Consider the following 23209-nt stretch of genomic DNA (forward strand, 5'->3'; position numbering starts at 1 on the left):
TTGATTTATCGCCAGCCTTGGTTTAGCTTACACTACCTATCGTATTCCAGCTTATTTCATCGACCAATGTCAGCCTCTTATTAACCACATTCACCCTCAGATTTCTTATCACACTTAAAACCAATACCAGCTTACCAGGCCACTCCCTCTGTTTCCTGCTTCACTAAAACCAATGCAACTTCTTGTCGGGGGAGTGCCAGGAAGCTTAGTTGTCTCCCCTCCCGCCGTCAATCATTATTATCGCTGGCCCTGGGAACCTGTGTGTGTGTGTGTGTGTGTGTGTGTGTGTGTGTGTTTGAATGGTGAGTGGTGGGAAGTCCGCCTCGTTTACGTGAACCGATCCGTTTCACCATGGACTGGGTTTGTATTTTTTTTTTTCTCTCTCTCTCTCTCTCTCTCTCTCTCTCTCTCTCTCTCTCTCTCTCTCTCTCTCTCTCTCTCTCTCTCACACCACAGGGTTTGGCATAATAAGGTTGTTGTTGTTGTTGTTATAATGCATAATAGTTGTAATACTAACAGCACTATAGTAGTTATTGTTGTAGTATAGTTATAATTGTAGTAGTAGTAGCAGTCGTGGTAGAAGTAGAAGTAGTAGTAGTAGTAGTTCTGGTCACCCTACTATAGAAGTTCTGGTCACCCTACAATAGAATGGATATCAAAATGTTAGAATCGGTGCAGAGGAGGATGACTAAGATGATTCAGGGGTTGAGAAACTTGCCATACGAGGAAAGACTCAAACAGTTAAACTTGCATTCTCTAGAAAGGCGAAGGGTGCGTGGAGACATGATCGAGGTTTATAAATGGATGAAGGGCTTTAATAAGGGAGACATTCATAAGGTTTTGTTGGTAAGAGAACCGGGTAGGACACGAAGTAATGGGTTTAAACTGGATAAATTCAGATTCAACAGGGACATAGGCAAAAATTGGTTTACTAACAGGGTGGTGGATGAGTGGAATAGGCTTAGCAGTCATGTGGTGAGTGCCAATACAATTGTCACATTCAAAAATAGACTAGATAAATTCATGGACAGCGATATTAGGTGGGGTTAGATACACGGGAGCTTAGGGTCAAAGGAGCTGCCTCGTACAGGCCTACCGGCCTCTTGCAGACTCCTGCGTTCTTATGTTTTTATGTTCTTAAGTGATATTAACTAGTATATACCAGTTTAAAATAACAGCGTGAAGTAGTTAACATTTCCCACTAAATCATTATCATTATCCACAACAGACAATGAGAGACACGAGGGGAAAATACAAAACATGATAACCTTGCACCGTAGAGAGAGTTGGAAGGCACCCACCGACCTTACTTTCGCTCATGTTTCAGGACAAGAAAAGCTGAGCGATGGGTCAACCCCGCCACAATGAAAGCAAACCAGGCCTCGTGTTTAAGCCTGCCAGATGAACGGACAAGTGGAGCAGGTATGTGTGTGTGTGTGTGTGTGTGTGTGTGTGTGTGTGTGTGTGTGTGTGTGTGTGTGTGTGTGTGTGTGTGTGTGTGTGTGTGTGTGTGTTCTGTAGTATTCTGTTGTTACTTCATGGGGGGTGAGGGAGAAAGCAAGCAAGCAAGCGTGGGATACTGTTGAGCTAAGGATGTGAGAAGAAAGTTGGATTAAGGAATAGCTTTGGTAGTTTTTAATGATTGATATTTGCTGCTACTACTACTACTACTACTACTACTACTAAAAAAAATAAGGTATGATTCACGTGCATATGAAGGTTCCGGAGGTTTTTTTCTCCCTTCTCATCCTCCCTCTATAGTCCGGCAAATCTTAAGTGGCGGCTCTGACGTAGACAGCCCGCTAGACCCTGTTGCCACGTCTCCGGCTGACCTCGCACACCGTGCCTCTCTACGCCCTTTCTCTCTCTCTCTCTCTCTCTCTCTCTCTCTCTCTCTCTCTCTCTCTCTCTCTCTCTCTCTCTCTCTCTCTCTCTGTGTGTGTGTGTGTGTGTGTGTGTGTGTGTGCGCGAGAAAAGTGGGGGTGTACTCGATTCGGGAGTATGGTGCACGACAATGCATAATAATATGAATATGAATATGAATGATAATAATAATAATGATAATAATAATAATAATAATAATAATAATAATAATAATGATAAACCTCTTTAAAAACAACGCACCAAGACTCTTTACCCCTTAGGTGGTATGGAAATAAGGTCAAAGTGTAATATTTTACTGATCTTAGCGACCACTCCTTCCCACTCCCTGGCCATCCCCAGCGGAACCTCACCATTCACCTGCATATGACTCACATCAGAATTTGCTTGACGGTCCTGGCATTCCATATATAGGTACAATCTCCATATTTTATCATAATTATGCCATATAACTGACATTGTATGGCAGACACACACCAAAAAATGGCAGAAATGCGATAATTAAAGGAGGCAGAGCAACTGGCAACTGCGGTGTGATGGGTTGAGTTGAACTGACAACGCCGCGGTGGCAACGCTGCCAAGTGTTGTACAAATTTCTTTGTATTCACTCACAGATAGAGAATCAATCATAAAAACCATATTTGTTTTTATACTAGAGTGAGAGAGAAAGAGAGAGACACGGGGAGAGAGAGAGAGAAGGATGTGAGAGGCACGGTGTGCGAGGTCAGTTGGAGACAGAGCACCAGTGTCTACCGGGCTGTCTACGTCAGAGCCGCCACTTAAGATTTGCCGGACTATAGTCTTCCTTCGCTCCTTGTCCTCATTGACTTTAGGGGATGGGATGCTGTCTCACCTCTCCCCCCCACCCCCACCCCCCCACACACACACACACACACACACACACACACACACACACACACACACACACACCTGTCTTACCTGCGCTAGGCAACTAAGGACGGCAGGTAGACGGGCAGAGGAGCAACAGGTAAAGTCCTTCCAGTTACTTGGTGCCTCGGGGTCTTCACGTGATCAGTAAGATAAAGTGGCGGTCTTGTTTTTATTTGTTTGTCTAGTTTGTTTGTCAGTTTATTTGTTCTTTTTATTTTGGCTGGTATAGTGCGGTACAGTCCTTTCATATGCGCGCGCGTACACACACACACACACACACACACACACACACACACACACACACACACACACATACATACAGTAAAAAGTGAAAGTTAGGTTAAATGTTACATGTCCATATTACATACCGCCTCGTTTTCTCTACCTGCGTTGTCGTAACCTGTTAGTAAGAAATTTGAACATTCACTTCATAATTATTTCTTCCTTTTTTCTTCTTTCTTCTTCTTCTTCTTCTTCTTTTACTTTTTCTTTTTCTTTCTTTTTTTCTACTTTTTCTTTTTCTTCTTTTTCTTCTTCATTTCCTCCTCCTCCTCCTACTACTACTATTACTCCTCCTCCTCCTCCTCCTACTATTACTCCTCCTCCTCCTCCTACTACTACTACTACTACTTTTGACGACTGCTAATCTTCACCTTTTATAACTTCGGTTGTGCTTGACTTGTAACTATATTTCCTTATAGCATGTTTACGACCGGAGTTTTTCTTCGTCTATACAATTCCTACGCCGAGAGCTGAGAGTGGACTCGTAACCATTAACAAGAAATAGTAAAATATAATTTGGGGCTAAATCTTGTTACTAGTTCATGCTGGTGCAGTCGCGGGATATCCCAAGGTTCATCCCTGAGGTTCGGTGAGAAAACTTGTCGGTTATGAAACGGGGAACCAAAACAGGTCGCGCAGGTCAGTCTGTTCAGTCAACTTTTTACACAGAGTCGGAAAAGAAAACACCTACGCATGCGCCGTTCCCGGACGATCTTACGCTTGGAATACCCACTGAAGGACCTCGAGCCGGCTGAATCCGGATCATGAATTACTGGAAATAATATTGTGGAGAGGAGAAATGAGGAACAAGAGAGAGAATGTTAGAGAAGAGGCCACGACAATATAGGGCATAAGTCAGCAAGGGAGGAGATGAGGGCGCTTTTTTCCATCATTTCTCTAAACTGTTCCCTCTGCAAACCGATCCTTCGTTTATTTATTTATTGTTTACATCAGAGGAAGCAGTCAGGAGCAAACCAACAACAACAACAACAAAAAAAAAAAAAAAAAAAACGGGGAAAACAAGACCCCATAACTACTCCCTCCCCAAACGAAACAGCGAGTGAGACTTTCTAAAGATTCAGAAACGGTTCGAGAGGTGTGTCGATACTCCCGCTTCGATGCCCCACCGTGCTGAGAGCGGCGTGGCTTCCTGCATTTGGTGTTTATCGTCTGTTCGTGAAGTGGTGGCGGTCTAGTGACGGTAAGTAGTCCATAGCGTCACAGTACATGGGTATACATTAGAGGCAGTTCAAGGAAAGAAAGAACGTGGTGGACAGTGAGAGTAGCCGAGAGTCAGAAGAAATGGCGTAGTGTCGGTGAGCTGTATAAAATCATGGTTCTTTGTTTGACAGTAAAGGAGGCAGCTCAAGGAAAAAAAAAAAAAAAGTGGAGAGTGAGTAGCCGAAAGACCCAGGATCGGTTGGCCTTCATAATGGAGCCACATGTTTTTTACCATTACATTAAATGTGGTGCCACAGAGTGGCTAGTGTGCTCGGGGCCTAAAGGGCATTAGTCACGAGGGAGAAAGAGCTGGTGGGGAACAGAATTGGATGGGGTGAGGTAGCGAAAGCAGTTTGGAGGCGAAGAGGCAGGGGAGAAACGAAAATAAGGAATAGTAGCGACTGTTGAAGGCAATCAAGATATATTGGAGGAGAGAGAAAAGGGAGGAGGCAAGGGAGAGGCGAGAAAGAGCTAGCGAGGATTAGGGGGGGAGGTAGACTATATAGGAGAGGCGAGAAAGAGCTAGCGAGGATTAGGGGAGGAGGTAGACTATACAGGAGAGGCGAGAAAGAGCTAGCGATGATTAGGGGAGGAGGTAGACTATACAGGAGAGGCGAGAAAGAGCTAGCGAGGATTAGGGGAGGAGGTAGACTATACAGGAGAGGCGAGAAAGAGCTAGCGAGGATTAGGGGGGAGGTAGACTATATAGGAGAGGCGAGAAAGAGCTAGCGAGGATTAGGGGGGGAGGTAGACAATACAGGAGAGGCGAGAAAGAGCTAGCGAGGATTAGGGGGGGAGGTAGACAATACAGGAGAGGCGAGAAAAAGAGCTGTAGTGAGGAATATGACTGAGTGGGGTGAGGTGACGGTCATAGTTACGACTTTCATTTATCAAGGGTACGTGTGTGGATCCACGAAGAGACATGCCCGCGCCTAACTAACCGGTCCTCCACGCCCATCATTGCCCCGGTCTTCCCGCGGCGTCACAAATCAGACCGGAAGACCCCGCAATGCCCCACCACGCTGCGCCGCGCCTCCCGAGTTGGTAATTCAGTTCTTGCACGAGACTCCTAGACGCCTTACGCAACTAAGAGGCGAGATGGGACGTACACGGAAAATATGTCGAGGTCGCTTTCACTGATTCAGAATCCCAATTATCTTGTTCAACTCCATCCCCCTCAAAAAAAAAAAAAAAAAAACATTGATCTTCTATTCCAATCGTTTTATTCATTTGCTTTTTTTCCATTCGCCTTTTTAATCTTTTATTCTCCGTCTTGTTTCGTTCTCCATCATATTTTTGTTTTGTTTTCTGTTTTCCATTTTATTTTCATTCCTTTTCTTTCTTTTTGATATTTTATTCATTTTCGTCTTCGTTTTCTTCGTCTTACGTCATCTTGGTCGTTATCGTCTTCTATTCCTTCTTCTCCGTTTCCTCCTTCGTCTTTATCGTTTTTGTCTTCTCCGTCTTCTTGGTTTTCTTTTTTTTCTATCAATCATCGTTTTACATTCTTCTCCCATTCTTTCAACAATCTTTTTACATTCTTACATTCTTCTATTTTACATTCTTTTTATATTCTTACTCATAAATTCCTCGTATATTCTTCTATTTTGCACTCACTTTACATTTTTACATTCATACTCTTAAACTCCTCTTACATTCTTCTGTTTTATATTCATCTTACATTTTTTACATTCTTACTCTCAAATTCCTCTTACATTCATCTTTTTAACATTAACTGCTCTATAATAATAATCTTCCTCTTCTTCCATGTTTCCCAGTGCGTCAGTCTCCTTGGCCTCGACCCTCACTTAAGCCACCACGCATTTCACAATTTCCTTCGTCCAAGTCGCGGTGCTTCATATGGTTGTTTTCTTGCATTGTGTCACTTTTCTGTCGCCCTGCCGATTGTCACGTGGGAAACCGGATATTCCCACGCCCGTTACATCCTTCTGAGCGTGGCAATGAAAATTTCCTGTGAGTTTTGGATTTCTTGCGTGGGTGTGGTGAAAGGGGAGAGGGGGCGAGGAGGACTAATGAGGAAGAGAAATGGAAGGGGTGAGGCAGAAGAGGTAGTTATGGTAAGAGTTTAGAGGGGTGAAGAAATGGTGAGTTGGAAGAGAGGAGATAGGGAGGAGGAAGAGGAGGAGAGGTGCAAAGAGTGAGGGAGAGGAAGAAGGGAGAAATGGAAGAATTGGACGCGGTGAGGAAGAGGAGAATGTGAGGATAATTGGAAAAGGTGCACGAAGGGAAGGAGGTAGGGAAGAGAAGAAGTGAAAAGGGTGAGGAAGAGTAGGTGGTGAGATGGCAAGAAATGGAAGGGGGTGAGGAAAAGGAGTGTGTGAGGATATGTAGAGTTGGGAGAAGTGCATGAAGGAGATGAGGAGGACGAAGAGGAGGAGATGTTCAAAGGAGTTAAAGTGATCAGAATTGAAGAGATGGAAGGCGTAAAGGAGAGGAGTGGGAGGATGGATTTGAAAGAAGTGCATGAAGGCGAAGAGGAGCTAGGGAGGGGAAGAGGTGCAAAGGGGTGAGTGAGGGAGAGGTGGTGGTGAGAAAGGAAGGGTTGAAGGGGGTGAAAGAGAAGACTAGTTAGTGGGCGTTAGAGGTGGTGTGGTGGGAATTACTACCAATGCCTATATTTACCGAAGAAAAGTCTGCCTCTCCCTCAGTCACCCACACAGCAATGTTGAGAAAAAAGCATGACGCCTGATTCTTGAGTGTTCCGAATCTCGCCAGTATATAATTAAAAGAAGCATGTGAAGGTGATTCTGAGGACAATGAATATTATGGTAATGATTTTGTTTATCTTTACGTGCACTACACCAAATGTTTATTTTTTTCGTATTTATTTTAATAATCTAATTCGACTGTCATTATAGCTGCTGCAATTATAAGAAACTGCACACACACACACACACACACACACACACACACACACACACACACACACACACACACACACCTATCTATCTATCGTTTTCTGCATCGGTAGCCTAGATACAGCGAGGACGAATAAAGTTATAATGTTTAATACGATCAAATTTCACTGAAGTAGTTCACAATTACTTTTAAACGAGCAAGTCCTCGTTTCGTGTACATAATATTTTAGCAATTTCTTCCTCCCGCCATTCCTCCTCCTCGTTCCGAGACCGATTCCCGACCGGCGCCTTCTATCCTTTCCTCTTCAAGCAAACAAACAAAAGTGTTTAACGAGATTAGGCTACTATATTAGGGGGCTGTGTCAAGGAGTTGGGGTTGATACTTTCTAATTAGATCCTTTTTTATAGTTAAGGAGGCAACCCAAGGAAAAAAACGCGAAAAAGCCCGCTAGTGCTGTTCCTGCAAATAGACGAGGATAGAGACCGACAGTCAGAGCTCTAGCGTTAATTACTTTTTTTGCCATTATAACCCTTAACGTCCTCAGCGTGTCCTTGAGTCCAGCATATATTACTATCATGTATCCACCTTAATTGGCTACCTCGTTAACACTGCAGTGCATAAGTCAGGGCGTGCATTTATCAGTTCAGCATATATCATTACCCCCTCGTTACTACCTCATTAACCCAGCAGTGCGTCAGTCCGGGCGTGCATTTATCAGTTCAGCATATATCATTACCCCCTCGTTACTACCTCATTAACCCGGCAGTGCATCAGTCCGGGCGTGGTGAATATTTCAGGGTTGATTGATATTGGATGAGGAATTCGTTTGGTATCGTCATGAATGCTGACGATCCAATCATTGCTCTATGCAGATTCAGGACATTTGATCTAGATTGTAACTGAAAAGGAAATTGATAGCGAAGCACCGGAGGCTCAATTGTTTCGAAGCTCCACTGCCCGCTATCAACACTCGTCACAGTTATGTTAGTAAGGGTCAAATTCTTATTAAGCATATCGGCGCCCAAGCACACTAATTTGAAAAGGCTTTCGTAGAAGTTTTGGACATTTCCAGGGGTAGGTAGTTATATGACCGTCTTGGCGGTTGAACTTAAAAAAAAGAAAAAAAAAACATAACCCAAATGATGTCCTTTTCGGCCGTTGGATATAATTGAATGGAGGCAAAAGCGTTTCAGAATAGGCCTTAAAGTTCGTTACGTGAAAAGTTGCCCGAGTCGGAGTTTTTAGTTGCAATAGTTGCTTTGTGGTGATTCTGAACACTTGTTTGGAATATGTCCTTGGAGATAAAGAATAAAGGTGGACTTGTTAACTAAGGGAGCAGATTGTTTCGAAGCTCCACCTCCCATCACTGTGCTAAGCTTCCTGACATGTTATAGCTGGCGTGGTATGTAGCTACTGAAAACTTTTAATTGTTGCTACATGACTCTGAACGCTGGTTTGGGTGACATCTGGAAACAAATGGAAGTGGTAGGTAGTAAAGGGTTAATGTTTCGAAGCTCCTCCGCCCATCAACCATTCCCATCACTGTGTTAAAGCTTCCTGACAGAGTATTATAGTTAACGTCGTATGTATTGAATCTTGGATCGTTGCTACATGATTCTGAACGCTGGTTTGGATGACTTACCTGGACTCGAAAAGCATTGAATTGGTGGGTAAGTGAAGGGTTTAATGTTTCGAAGCTCCTCAACCCTCCCCTTTACCCCTCCCCGTCACGTCTCATGGTTATCCCTCTGTTCCCATCCTCAGAGCCCAGGCACTTCCCACGTCAGCGGTGAGTCATGCACGCCTCCATTGCTCCGGTCTACCCTCTGCTTCCTGGCACCGTGGCCCTGCGTGCGGCGATGAGGTTTTCCCTAGGAGGATGCTGGGAGGGAGGCTGACACGAGGGTAAGAAATCCAGCGATATGACAAATGTAAAATTCTGAACGATAACCTTCTTTGGTATTCTAACTGGACCAAAGCAGCTAAGATATGATTTATGAGAATCTTTTAGGTTTTTTTTCTTGGCTAGTTAATAAGGGCAGTTAAATCAGTTTATATTAAATTGTAAACTAGAGGGCATTACATAAAAAATAGTGAAATATCGAATGCTGAAAAATAACTATCTTTCTGCACGTTTTTGGATAATCATAGTTTGTGTAGATTAGCACTGCGTCTATTATCTTCATAGGTAAGGATAAGGTCTTTTTACTTTTGTAGGGATTATATGTCGTCAGTTTTGTATAGAGTACGAAAACTTGTACTATTTTTGTATAGGTTAGCATGTCTATAAATTTGTGTAGATTAGCATAACGTTTTCAGCCTTGTATAGATAATGACAAAGAATTAGTTTTGAATATACTAGGATAACATCTTTGATTTTGTGTAGGTTAGGATAACGTTTATAGTTTTGTATAGATTATAACGTTTTCAAGTCTTGTATAGATAAAAATGATAATTAGTTTTGAATAGGCTAGGATAACCTCTATAATTTTGTGTAGGTTAGGATAACGTTTATAGTTTTGTATAGATTATAACGTTTTCAAGTCTTGTATAGATAAAAATGATAACTAGTTTTGAATAGGCCAGGATAACTTTTTTAATTTTGTAAAGGTTAGGATAATTTTTTTCAAGATTGTGTAGAGACTGTCTTCAGTCTTGTATAAATAAGGATAACCTCTTTGATACATAGAAATTAGGATACGGTCTGTAGTTTTGTATAGGTTTGGATGGCATCTTTATTTTTGATTCTATTTTTGTATGGATTATAACGATTTTTGGAAAGATTAGGATAGCATCTTTGGATTTAGGATGACATCGAGTTTTGGAAGGATTAGGATTGCGTCTTGGATTTGTATAGATTAGGACAGTGTTAAGTTTTGGAAAGATTAGAATATCGTCTTTGGATTTAGGATGACATTGAGTTTTGGAAGGATTAGGATAGCTTCTTTGGAATTAGGATGACATTGAGGTTTGGAAAGTTTAGGATAGCATCTTTAGATTTAGGATAACATTGAGTTTTGGAAGGATTAGGATGGCATCTTTGGATTTAGGATAACATTGAGTTTTGGAAGGATTAGGATAGCATCTTTGGATTTGTTTGGATTAGGACATTGTTGAGTTTTCGTAGATATTATAGTGCCTACACTTTTTTATGGATTAAGATAACTTCTCTAGTTTTGTAAATAGAAAGGCATCTTTAATTTTGTCTAGATTAGGATTGTCTGGTATTTTTCAGCTCCGTTTGTTTTTAGTTTTGTAAAGATCAGAATAAAGCATTTAGTTTTGAATAGATTAGAATAATATCTAGTATTGTACAGATTGACTGTCTTCAGTTTTGTATAGATAGGGATAGTATTTAACTTTAGGATAATGCCTTTAGGTTGAAATAAGGTCTATAATTTTGCATAGATTAGGATGTCTTAAATTAGTATACCGTCTTAATTAAGTGCTCAAAAGATTTGGATGTATTTTGTCCTGTATAAATTAGGATAACATCTTTACAAAACTATATAAGTAAGGATAAATATTTTTGTATAAATAAGGATGAGGTTTTTAGTTTTGTATAAATTTTTAGTCTTCAGTTTGCTATTGATTAGGAAAATTTCTTTAGTTTTGTATAATTAGGGTAGTGCCTTTTGTATTGCCCACTTCCCTGTATCTCCACACAACCACACAAGATTAATCCAGACCAGGAAAGGGTTTTGCTGGTGATGATGCCAGGGATCAAACCCATGACCAGTGAGATGGGAAAGCCACACCCTAAACAGTCGGCCATAGAGGTACCCTTCTTGCAGAGTGAGTTATGGAGGCTAACCCATCATACAGGTCAGCACTACTTTATTTTGTATAGATTAGGTTTGTTAGGGGCTGAAAAAGGGCAGGGGAAATGTGCAGAGGCAGTACTAAATGGGGAACATGGCAGGGAAGAAGGTGTAAGGTGTTGGGCAGATAAGTTTATTGGCAAGGTGAAGAGATGTGGATGTGTCAGTGGTTATTAGGGATAGGTTTGTTACTGGGTTGTCCTGAAGGCCTCTGTAGTAGGAATGATTTCAGCTAACCTGTGTTGTTTAACCCCCATGGAGTCGGAACATTTCCCACCCGTGACCCCCCCCAGCGTCGGCACTTTTCAAAAAAATTTTTTTCGCCCATTATGTAAGAAATGCTGAAAAAACATATGTTTAAGTCATGAAAAGTGTCAAAAATGACATCTGAGTCACGGTGTGTGTCGTAAATTGTCGCGTCGTATATGTACGACGCCGACGCTGGGAAGGTGACTCAGCCTGTGTAGTACATGTACGACGCCGACGCTGTGAGGGTTAATAATAAGAAATAAAACTAAAGATGGTTTCCATGGAGATATTTTACAATTGATCCCTTTTCCATACAAGCGAAACATTTAACATTAAGAGTAGTGTATAGGTTACGAGAGGAACCTGAGGAAACCATTCCATCAATATTTACTTGGCCTTCCTGGCTTTCACATGCAAAAAATGGGGTATGATGCAATCACATCACCTCTGAAATAAGGAATGTTGAAAAGAGAAAATAAGACATGTCAATAACATATATTACTTCTGTATGCACAGTCAGCACTACATGTCAATACATATGTTGTATCGGTTAATATACAAAATGATTCCAGAGTACTTATTCTCCAAATCCCCCCAAACCAAACTGTTCTCACAATATACTCTTCCTTTCAGGCTGTGTGGTCTGCAAATAAAACTCAAGGACTTCCCATTAAAAAGTGACTAGCTTCAATAAGTACTTGAGACTTCCAGTGGGGCAAGAAGTTGGCAAACCCTTCAGCATGCCTGAAAGGAAAACTTGGTCCTGAATGTGAGTAACACTCATACCATTGTAACACCATTTATCATCATTTCATCGACGCCTGCTCCTAGGAACTACACCAGGGGATGGCCACGACATAAGAGTTTCCAACTTTCTCTATCCAGACACTCCTTCCTTGCCTGCTTAAAGTTTCTCAAGGATCTTTTCCCCCCTCTCCCTAACGTAGTCTTGCACCCTCTCTCTCCATTTCACTGGAGGTCGTCCTCTAACATTCCCTCCCTCTATCTCACTTGCATACATAAAGTCTGTCGCTTCACCTCTTCCACCACTCCACACTTCTTCCTTTCACCCTCGTGACACATTCCAAAACGCTCATACACACTTTCATTACTCATTCCATCCATTCTACTCACACCACAAGCACTCCTCAAATAACTCATTTCCACTGCCTGCACTCTAGACCTGACTTTCATTCCAGGCCCACATTTCACTTGCATATGTGAGGGTTGGTACTATTATTGTATTTCTCAAATCCCTCTTTACCTCCATGCTCACACTTCTGCCATTCATGATTCGTCCCAAAGACCCAACCACCCTTCTTCCTCGCAATGCCCTTTCTCTTATCTCTCCCTCCATACCACCATGTTTACACATAACTGATCCAAGGTACTTAAACTCACTGACCTCCTCCATTTCTTCACTATTCAAAATTATTTTGCATTTTTTTCACATTCAATTCCCACTCTATATGGGCATACAAAATCCACAACCTCACTTCTACTCTGCTCACAAGCATCACTTTACTTTTGTTGACATTTACTTTCAGCTTTCTCCTTTTGCATACACTATCAAAAACACTGACCAAATTTTGTTAGTCACTTTCATTTTCTGCAATGAGCACTGTCATCAGCAAATAAGATTTAATTCAGCATCGACTTCCGTCCCTCAGCGTACATTTTTACTCCAACTTCTCCCTTCATTTCTCTAAAAACACCATCCATATAAATATTGAACAACCATGGTGACATGACACACCCCTGCCTTAAGCCCATGAGCCCACTTTTATTTCAAAATGTTCACTTGTTTCTCCACTAATTTTGACACATGCAGATGCATCCTCATAGAAAGACTTTATTGCACTAAGCAGTTTTCCTCCCACACCATATATCTTTAAAACATCCCACAATGCAATCCAATCGACTCTGTCATAAGCTTTTTCCAAATCAATGAAGGCAGCATATAGTTTCTTTCCTTTTGCTAATATTTTTTCTACTACCATCCTGAAGGCAAATATCTGATCTACACATCCCCTTCCCTTCCTGAAGCCTCCTTGTTCTTCACTGATTTTCTCTTCTGTAAGTCTTTGCACCCTCTCATTGTAACACCAACCCATACTTACCTGAGACTACAATAAATAAAATATGGCAGCTTAAGTTTTAAAACATTAATTACTTTACTTTTAAACATGCTCCTTTTATACAATATTACATTTGATATTGCTAGCTAGGCAAAGCTTGCTTCTCTATACAAAGTAAAAATACTTATGTTTTAATATCACATTTTGAATTCATCACCAGATCTGTACAGAAGCGCCTCTGCAATACTTGGTGATGGTGTGGGATTGAGCTGAGCTGCACGCCACCCCCACCCTGCCCCTGAGGCGGTGATGCTGCACTAGGAAGAGTCCACAGCCTCAAGAGGAGACACAACGTAAACATGATAAATGTGTTCCCCGGGGCAGTCTGGCATGTTCGTGGCCACCACCACCACATTGGAGGTGCCTGGGGGCAGTATTGGCACTGGCACACTATAATGCCCATTGGGGGTGGGCACAGGGATGACCTGCTGGCCGTCCTCCAGAGTCTGGATGGCTGAGATGGGGAAGTGCCACATCTTCTGGTTGTCGTCCTCTGTGGAGAAAAACAGGCAATCACCCAAAGTCCTTTTGGCATGACACAGTTAAGTAGGATCTCACCAACAACAATTTACCAAAATAATGTTATTGACAACTGTCAGTTAGAATAGATACCATATTTCTACAATAACATTTGTTTTCTTTTGAACAGCAGATTATATCGCTGAAAGGAAGCGTCTGGGTGCATCTTGAATAGTGTTTATTTACCGGCATCTTAATTAATCACTTCATAACAATACTGGCACTGATAGAGTTGACTGTGTGTGTTGGTTACCATGGTTTTGGTACCAAGTACACCAACAGCTCTCTCCTCCTGAGTTTTGCAAAATCCAGGACATTGAAAATTGCGGGTTCTTGGTACCAGAAATCCGAGTTGCACTGCCGGAGGGGTAGGGAAGTAAACTGACCATACCCTTGTAAGCACTCGTTGGAGAATCTTTCAGATCTGCAGGGTTTTCCGGAGTGCAGAGTTATTTGCAACTGATCATAGGCTTGTTGTTGCAACACTCAAGCTTTATGCCAGGTCAAATAGATGTAACTATACTGTTTTATCTTGAGACTGAAAGACCTGGCATGTACTCGGGAGTATGCAGCGAGTCTCAAATCAGTTCAATATGCTCAGTATCCTTGCGTCTGAGGGCCTGAAGTTGTTTGCATTTAGACAGCCCTCAGCAAGACCTCTGACATACCTCTCCTTATCCCTCCTCAGAAGGGTTCTAGTTCTTTGTGACAGTCCTGAATTACTCGGTCCCAGCCTGGCAGATGACCAATATTTTTTTAACTTTGAGTAATAGAAAAGGTTGTTGAATCAAAACAAATAATACAACTTAAAAGTCTTCAGAAGTTAATGAGGTGTTTGGTGTGATAATTTTTTAAGTTTATGTATAAGAGGTTACTGTGGTGTGCCTCTCGCCCTGTCTCAAATTTGTCCTCTCGAGCCTGTCTCAACAACTTTCATCAATATATAGTCAGAGCCAACCCTCAATTACACCTGTTCCCCCATATTTGAGGGTTCAATATTCGCACATACACGGATTTTACCCCAGTTCCATAAATGCGCCACCCCAAACATTCACAGTCCGCCGGCAAACGATTCCGCCATTCCTCAGGTATGGAAGATACTTGGATAATCACACTGACGTGTTTGTTTATCTTGATGTGAATGAAACCTACACTTACAGATGACAGATGTAGAGTTGGTGGACACTGCCACCATCTTCAGTGGAAAGAAGGTGTAGAAAGTCAGTAAAGATCTCATTTTATACGAAGATGATCATGTAAACATAAGAAGGTGGGGCGGGGAGGGGTGGGCAAACCTCCTATCTGGCAGGTCACAGAGCTGGAGTCGCGTCACTTTCCCCCACACACACTGTGATGGACAGACAGGGGAGGTTTAAGGGGTGGAAGGTCTCTTCCCACCCCTGTCCCTCACAGCATGGGGCGACAGGTGATCTGACTCCCACTACAGGATCTGTCTGATAGTGGTTTGCCTGTCCTGTCCCCCCCACTCATGTTTACCTATTCGTCTTTGTATAAAGTGAGATCTGTACTGACTTTTCTCGTTTCCTCTCCTTAGTTTCACTAATGAAGATGGTTGCAGTGTACACTGATGTGTTTTGGTAAACATACATCTCGTATCTGCAAGTGTGGATTTTATTAATGGAAAGGACAATGCATAAAGCAGCATAAAAAATCACATAGAGCATCACTCACCAGCTATATGAACTATAAATTGTGTATACTTCTTGCAAATATGTAGTCATTAAAATCTCACTTTAGTGATAAGGTCCTCACCACAAAATCTGTCATTTTCTTTTTCTACCTCAGGTGCCTAAGCATATTATGCCATGCAAAATATTTACTATTAAATGCTGTTTTCTATGATAATAAATAAATAAAATGAAATGGGTGATAAAAGCTGGATCAAGACTACAAGCAGCTATTTAGCTGAAAACTGTAAACAAACAAATGATGTCTTGGCACTGCGATAGTCTCGTTCACATGGGGCAAGGAGAGAGACAAGTGAAGTGTGCACGTAATTTATTACTTTTACATGCCACGTGTACTGCCAAAAATTTGTTAAGTAAGGGGCAAGTACCCAGGCAAGGCAAGTGAATAGTCAGCAGTTCTGTTTTGAGGTAACTTAATTCACCCCCACCCAACATTGCTAAGCCTTTAATTGTTGCTAGTACATCTGGCAACGCCGCACCAGGGGACTTCCCCATTCAGGGCCCTGCCAGAACGGCCTCAACATGTTTGGAAGATTATAGTGGATTACTAGTTAGCGAAGCTAACTTTTCAGTTAGCGGTGCCCACCACTGGCCACTTGCTATAACTACTTGCCTTTCAATAATGAGAGCAGGCTACTAGACTTGGCTCTCTACTTGCCTCGGGTAAATGAGCCTGCCAATATAGTCTTTTTAGTTCTCTGCTGAACTGCTGCTAAACGTTGTTTTTTATTACCCGATTCATATTAATTTAAAAAAAAATAATTCAGCATCTGAAGTTGAAAAATAAAAGGGAGGAGTCTTTGTAGTGAGTACCCAACATGACTATGTAGTATTTGTAAGAAGTTTACGTAAATGGCAGTAAAGTTCACAGTGCCTATGTCTGACAAATTATTCTTTTTGATATTTTGTGTTGCTTTCAGGTGACAAATACTGTTAGGTATAGTTGGTGTAAAAGTGCTGGGGGGAGGGGGGTGCACCAAACATTAGCAAAAGTTTGCTATTTGCGGCGTTCTGTGTTCCCTGACACCCACAAATGATGGGGGATTAGTGTACTTATTTATAGGGAAAAATGTAATACAATGGCACATGTACCATTACTTGAAACCATCAAACCACACTGTGTGAGATCTCGGCCAAAGAGACAAAGGGTAATTAGCTGAGCATTGTTTCACCCAGGTCCAGCCAAATGCAAGTACAGGCTTGTGTGGCATCCTGATGACATTCTGCACTAATCTGCATAAAATGGCCATTCTCACAGTTTGGGTTCCTGCACAATTAACATTTGATACTGTGTATTCATGTGGATCGCAAGTGTATGGCAATGTTCAATGCAATCATTATCTCTTGTCCTTGGCCACATCACCCACTAGTTAAGTTCTTGTGCTCTGTGGTAATTGTAAGGTTCTGATGATATGCTGACAACAGTGGGTGAGCCAGGCATGGGGATGAGGCCGATGGTATACCACAGTAAACTTACGTTGCATGCCTTGGAACAATCATCATACTAAAGACCTCATCAACTCCTGTAGGATGAATTTGCCATTATTCTGTTGATTTAATTAAGATCTTCATTTAGTGTGGGGCTGTGGGCTACTTCACACATAATTCTATTAGAAATGAGAAATTAAATTTCACTATAGTCCATTCACTTGAGCTGGATCCTTGGCTCTTAGCCAAATAAGTAAGATTGCTGCCGATTGTCTGTTAGCAGACGGGGTGCGTTAGCATCTCTGTCACCCAATACACTAGCATAGATTCAGAAAATCTTCATATTTCTTTACTTAGCTCAACTGCTACATGAAATAGGTAAATTGTGTTGACATCTTTAGACCAAGCAGGGATTGTACAACTATAACATTATTTTCAAAAACTCGATAGGGAAAAAATACATTTTCGTTGGTATGTTTCTACCACTTTTTACTTATCAATGTTTGCAGCAATTATAGAATCGCTTTTAGAATAAACCATTTGCTCTCAAAATCCTCCTGAATACAATGATACCTCCAGATATTAGATGAGTGTGAGTGAAGGGACAAGGAAGGATTTGTAAAAAGCAGTATAAACATTAGAAGTTATTCTCACCAGAATTACTTATTTCTTTTAGCTCACTGCTTAATCCAATGGTGTCAACATTTATCTTGCGTAAAATGAGGTAAATAAAGATATGTGAATATTTTCTGAACCCAAGTGATTGCATTGGACAACGGAGACATCAGACACCCCACCTGCTAACAGCCAAGCCAATCAGCAGTGTCTTTACTTGCTCCTGTGAGGAATCCAGTCACTGGTATGATGGATACAGCTTAGGTGAATGGACTCCAATAATAACAAAGTACTATATAGTTAAAGGGAGCATATATATACAGGGAGAGCTCGAGAGAACTGTCATGGCTATTCACTCGAGGAGAGTTCTTGGAGGGTAAAGGGTGATGCATATATTTTTGATAGAAGACTAGATAATAGATACGTACATATTTACACCATGGAAAAAAACTTATCAATGGGGTTGAGTACTCACCACATGCTGGTTCTGCTGCAGGTTCTACTGCAGGGGTATAAGGTTCCAGAACAGTGGTGGTCTCGCCACTCAAGGCGCCCCCATCCTCATCACCAGACCTGGCCTCATTCCTGCTGGGAACATTGTCCTCCAAGTCATCCATCTGGTTGATATCTGGGTTGGTTTCATCATTATCCGAGATTATGCTCTCAATAATGTTGCTTTCCGGCAGTCCTTCATTCACAGGATCATAGTACTCGAGCATGGTCATTTCATCTTCATCTCTCTGTTCTTCCCTGGAAACATGTTCATCACCCATCTCCAGGGTGATGCACTCTGGCAACCTGCTTTGTTGTGGGTCCTCCTGAGGATTGTGGTCATCACCCTTGATGGGTTCTCCTGCCCCTGGGGAGGGTGGTTTGCTTTTTTGAGATGCTTCAGATTCTTCTATTGTCTGTTCTGCTGGCTTGTCATATTTCACAGTTTCCATTGTAACAGTCACTTCACTGATCACCAAGGAGTTTCTGAAATAACAATAATTTTTTCATACAAGTATCACATGAAAAGTTAAGAATGTATGTACTACAGATTATAAGAAATATTTGGGACTGTCTTGGAGACTTTGTTCATGAGGATCAGAAGTAATTTTGAATCGGCAGTTTGTAAATATCAGGAAAACTTCTGATGTCCTTGATACCTACCGCCTCTTTGGCTGCCGCCCTCTAAGTCTTGGTCTTGGGTTCACTTCCACCTTGACAACTTGGTTTGGCTGCTCTGGTGCCGAGTCCTCAGAAAGGTTATTCTCCGAGTCATAGAGGCTGGGTGAGTCTTCATTGTCACTCTCAAAGGTTGCTGAATGTAAAGGGATCTTTTATTCATCTGAACATGCGCACACACACACACAACACATCCACTTGCTCCACCGTCAACCTGACTCTTCCAGATATCTAAGCCCAGCCAGTCCCTAATCCCTTCAATTTTGTAGTTATATATTTATTTTCTGCAGAATGTACTTATTATGGGTAACATGCATTTTCAGCCTAACAGCTGTCAATACTGAATACACCATTTATTATCATCATTATTACTATTATTTATACACTCACAGGTAAATAATTTATTAGAAAATGGGATACAATGAATGCCCCAGGCCTTGATAATTTCCAATCAGATAGTGAGTGTATGGTACAACTAGCAGACAAACTACAGACACTGGTTAATTGTGAGCTTGCTGGAGGCAGACAAAGTCCCACTGACTGGTTGGAATGAGAGGTCTACTTTCTTCACTGACAATGAAGGGCTTGCAGGCTGTCGGCTTGTGTGTAGAGGGTGGGCTCCATGTCTTTGAAATATTTGGATTCTAGAATGGGGAGGTGTCATTAGTTGGTACACACTGTGATATCTGTGGATTCTTCCAGTGTTTGTCAGTGTGCTTTTATTTTATAGAAAAATCCACAAATATCATCAAAACTGCTTCATGATACCTCCCCATTCCATAAGTCCTGTACATCAAAGACATGGAGCCCACTCTCAACAGATAAACAAACAAGCTGAGGACCTAGTAGCCCTCCCTCACATGAAAAGAAATGCAACCTCTCTATCCAGGCGATCAGCAGTAAGGGTGTGTGCTTGAGCAGACAAAGGTAAGGTAGGTAAAGTTGGGGGCATACGCTGTAGCAGTGCGTGGCCTTGGTGCTCATCTCTGTAACATTGGCCCTTGAGCCTGTGGTGGGAGGGAGCCCATTATCCCGGGACACAGGGCCAGTGTGACATCCGGGTTTCCCCAGGTACCCATTTATTGACCAGCCCAAGAGGGAGGATGAACAGCTGGGTGAGCTGCACGCTGACTGCCCGGGCCAGGATTCGAACCCGGGCCCGTGGAGTAGAAGCCAGGCACGCTGACCACTAGACCACGGAGGCAGACAAAGCCACACCTAAAATTCAGTGCAGGCTGCCTGCCTCAGCCATTCTCATCTCAACCACCAAGGAGACATCTCACTCCAATACCCTTGAAGGGTCAGGGATTCAAAATCATGATTCAGCAACAAGATGCCAAATGAAGTCATCACCATATTAAGTAAAGAGAACAAGACAATCCTACAGGAAATTTTAAAGAAAATATAAAATGAGGAACTTGCCATCACATTTTACATTTTAAAGAAAATATATGATGAGGAAATTGCCATCACATTAAACATTTTAGAGAAGATATATCATGAGGAACTTGCCATCACATTTTACATTTTAAAGAAAATATATCATGAGGAACTTGCCAATAAGATATGTCCCGAGTCATTCTTTCACTAGGATTCAAAGTCTGAAAACCTTGACTGAATCAACTCTGCCAAACTTAATTTGGTTCTGTTAGTGATACCTAAAATGCAAACACTTACATTTCCATTCTTTGGATCTTCTCATTCTTATTTGATTTTACAAGAAAAAAAAAAAAAAAAATGGTTTTGTTATGCTGCAATGGATATTTTTTTCTGCCACTCACTTTTCTACAAGTTTAATAAGCAGCTTTTGTAATCTTCTGTCTTCAATTTACACTACTTTCTTTGGCACTGTGATAAATGCCAAACAGCCTCTTCATACATACCTTTTCTTTTCTTTGCCCTGCTCCTGTATGCCTTGCGAAGCATTTTCTTGCGATTCATGGTTTCAACTTTATTTTTCTTGTTTTCCTGTTTCTTCCTTTCCATCTCCTTTATCTTGTCCTGTTGCTTCATCTCCAAGCGTCTCCGCTTCGCCTCAGCTCTCTCAGCCTGCCGTGCAGCCTTCCTGTCCTCCTTAGGATCGTAACCTTTTTGAGGGAAAAAACAAGTTACTTCTGTCATCTGAGTGAGTAAAAAAATGCTACTGAAGTTTTTGTAAGAAGAAAGGTGTTATGAAAATTATTATGTAATTCAATGATTCTGGCCTTTAAAGTTTCATACTACTAACAAATGCATGTGCTTCATTACACTTCTTTGTTCATACTTGTGATGCTTTATTACTCAAGGGATTTTCCCTCAAGAGGGTATCATGCCACGAGGTTTTCATGCACTATGCCACTACCCATGCCAGTTCACATTTTTCTTCAAACAGTGCAATGCTTTAAACTTAGGGAGAAACAAGAAAATAGTTAGTCACAGGAGAAATGCTGGCTCACTGAAACTAACTACATCCCTACTGAGCAAGCATACAGCTCACCTGATTCCTCCTCAAACACAGTCATGTCAAACTGTGTGGAGTCATTGAGTGCCATGTCCACCAGCTCCCTGTTGTTGCGCTCCTCCTTCTTAAACTTGGTCTTGAGCTCAGCGCGGGTCCTCCACTTGATGAGTGTCTCCATGAGGGAGAAATCCGTCCCTACAGTTGACAGCGCTTTGTAGAACAGTGCCGTCTCCTTCACTGTCCACTCAAATGACCTTCGCCGCCTCTTGCTCCATTTCCCGTAGTGGGACGAGTCTCCACTCTCCTCCACGACCACTGCCTTCTTCAGCACCTCATCTCGGTTCTTGGCAGCTGTGGTCTGAATCTTGATGCTCTGCTCATCAATCATAATTTCTCCATTGGGACCAATTTTTATCCTTGGGGCAAAAATATCCTTTGCTGCTGATGAATCCTCTTCATTGGTGGCTGCATCCTCCTCTGGGTCCCTTTTTTCATCTTCCACATCATCCTTGTTTTCCTCCAGGGGCTTTTCTTGAGTCTTCTTTACCTCTACCACCTCTGGGGACTCTGGACGAGACTGGTGTTCAGAGTCTGTTGGGTCCAGGCCCAGGTCATCCACCTGCTGCTCCTCTACTGTTTCCGATGCAATGCTGTCTGTGTCACTCCTGCCAGAGGACCGGCCATTCCTCTTGGGGGAGGTGGTGCGGCCAGGCATAGGATTGCTTGCTGGGTTCCAGTAAATAAGGTCAAACATTGTCATCTTGCCAGGCTCCAGGTCTCCTTTTGACAGCTTTTTCCTAAATTCATCTTTCCTTTTCCTGAACACCTGCTTGGCTGCCTTTTCAGTAGAGTCTTCAACTTTAATTTTCCTTTCAAGTTTCCCAAATAACTTCTCGGAACTAAATTCTGATGGAGTCTTTACTTTGGGTTTCTGTGTGGTGAGTGGTTTGTTTTCTCTGACAGCCCTTTCCTGATTGGACACTTCTGTAATGGCTGATGAAGCATTTTCCTTGTCTCCAGTGCTATCATCACTGTTCCCTATTTCTTCACAATGTTCTTTCTGTAATCTTTTCTTTCCTTGTTTATCTGCATCACTGTTCACAACATTAACTACTTCTAATTCTGGATCTGCTTCATTATTTTCAATAAGTTTCTTTTTCCTACATGGTTTGATGTTGCTTTGAAGAGGACTCTCAGCCTTTTCTTTGCATGTGACATTAAGTCCTTCATTTCTTAATATTTTTGCTTGCTCTCGACCCTTGCTTTCTATCTTATTGTCTGTCAAATCAACTAGATGAGTGTGCTTCCTGTCCACCACTTCTCTTTTAACAAAACTCACCTGTTTCTTTGAGGCAGCAAAACGGGATTCTACTTTTGGTTGTTCTGTTTGATTATCTGCACTGCTCTCAGCACCCAACTCTACTGGGGCCGTGCTGGGTTCTGCACCGTCACTTCCTTTTGAAATTTCATGGGGTGACACTTCCCTGGGTGACTGTACTTCTGAGCTTTCCTTAGAAAGTTCTGCTGTTACAACCTTGTCCTCCTGTTTTTTCTTTTTGGTTACAATTGTGGGCAATGCACGGATCCTTGGTCGCCTTTTGCTGCCCACCACTGGGGCACTACTGTCAAGGGGAGTGTGCAGGGGCTTACTCTCCCCCACAGGTCTTGGCTTCTCGTTCACGATCACAGGGGTGTCAGTTTTGTCCTCCACTGCAGGGGTTTTACTTTCCTGATTCATGGCGAGTTTTCTTACAACAGGTACTTTCTCTTCAGAGGGGCACACCTTCCAGGGATCTGAAGGCCCTGAGGTTATGTCTGCCTTTTTGTCAGATTCTAATATCTCCACTGGTTGACTATCTATAGGATCTCTTGATACAATACTAACATCGGCATCTATTTCTATCGGCGATTCTACGTTCATGATTCTAATATGTGTTTTTCCAGGATTACCCGCATCTTGACTGG

At 42.1% G+C, this 23209-nt stretch overlaps 1 protein-coding gene and 1 long non-coding RNA gene across 4 annotated transcripts; one reads left to right on the plus strand and one right to left on the minus strand.

Moving 5' to 3' along the window:
* Positions 1–1321: 1321 nt before the first annotated feature.
* On the plus strand, positions 1322–12298 carry LOC126988926 (uncharacterized). 3 transcript variants are annotated; one of them, XR_007742672.1, is made up of 4 exons: positions 4113–4255; positions 5171–5319; positions 8920–9060; positions 11859–12298. It is a non-coding gene; the product is annotated as an uncharacterized LOC126988926 (long non-coding RNA). The 3 variants fall into 3 exon arrangements; XR_007742673.1 differs by lacking the exon at positions 4113–4255 and adding an exon at positions 4303–4370; XR_007742674.1 differs by lacking the exons at positions 4113–4255; positions 5171–5319 and adding an exon at positions 1322–1422.
* Positions 12299–13523: 1225 nt separating this feature from the next.
* Positions 13524–23197, minus strand: LOC126988924 (transcription factor TFIIIB component B'' homolog). The gene is made up of 5 exons (XM_050847351.1): positions 21281–23197; positions 20688–20891; positions 18790–18940; positions 18110–18612; positions 13524–13856 (listed from the first exon to the last, which is right to left on the minus strand). The coding sequence occupies exons 1-5, from the start codon at positions 23163–23165 to the stop codon at positions 13621–13623; spliced, it is 2979 nt and encodes a 992-aa protein (XP_050703308.1). The 5' UTR covers positions 23166–23197; the 3' UTR covers positions 13524–13620.
* Between the last annotated feature and the right edge of the window lie 12 nt (positions 23198–23209).

This window comes from Eriocheir sinensis, unplaced genomic scaffold (assembly GCF_024679095.1).
Source record: "Eriocheir sinensis breed Jianghai 21 unplaced genomic scaffold, ASM2467909v1 Scaffold1008, whole genome shotgun sequence".
Classification (NCBI taxonomy): domain Eukaryota; kingdom Metazoa; phylum Arthropoda; class Malacostraca; order Decapoda; family Varunidae; genus Eriocheir; species Eriocheir sinensis.

Bases quoted from the DNA above. Each gene is read 5' to 3' on its own strand.
- LOC126988924 (XM_050847351.1), bottom strand. From the start codon at position 23,165: ATGAACGTAGAATCGCCGATAGAAATAGATGCCGATGTTAGTATTGTA. The intron at 18,613-18,789 runs GTAGGTATCAAG...TTGTTATTTCAG, and splicing joins GGGCGGCAGCCAAAGAGGCG to AAACTCCTTGGTGATCAGTG. The intron at 13,857-18,109 runs GTGAGTACTCAA...TTTTCTCCACAG, and splicing joins TGCAGCAGAACCAGCATGTG to AGGACGACAACCAGAAGATG.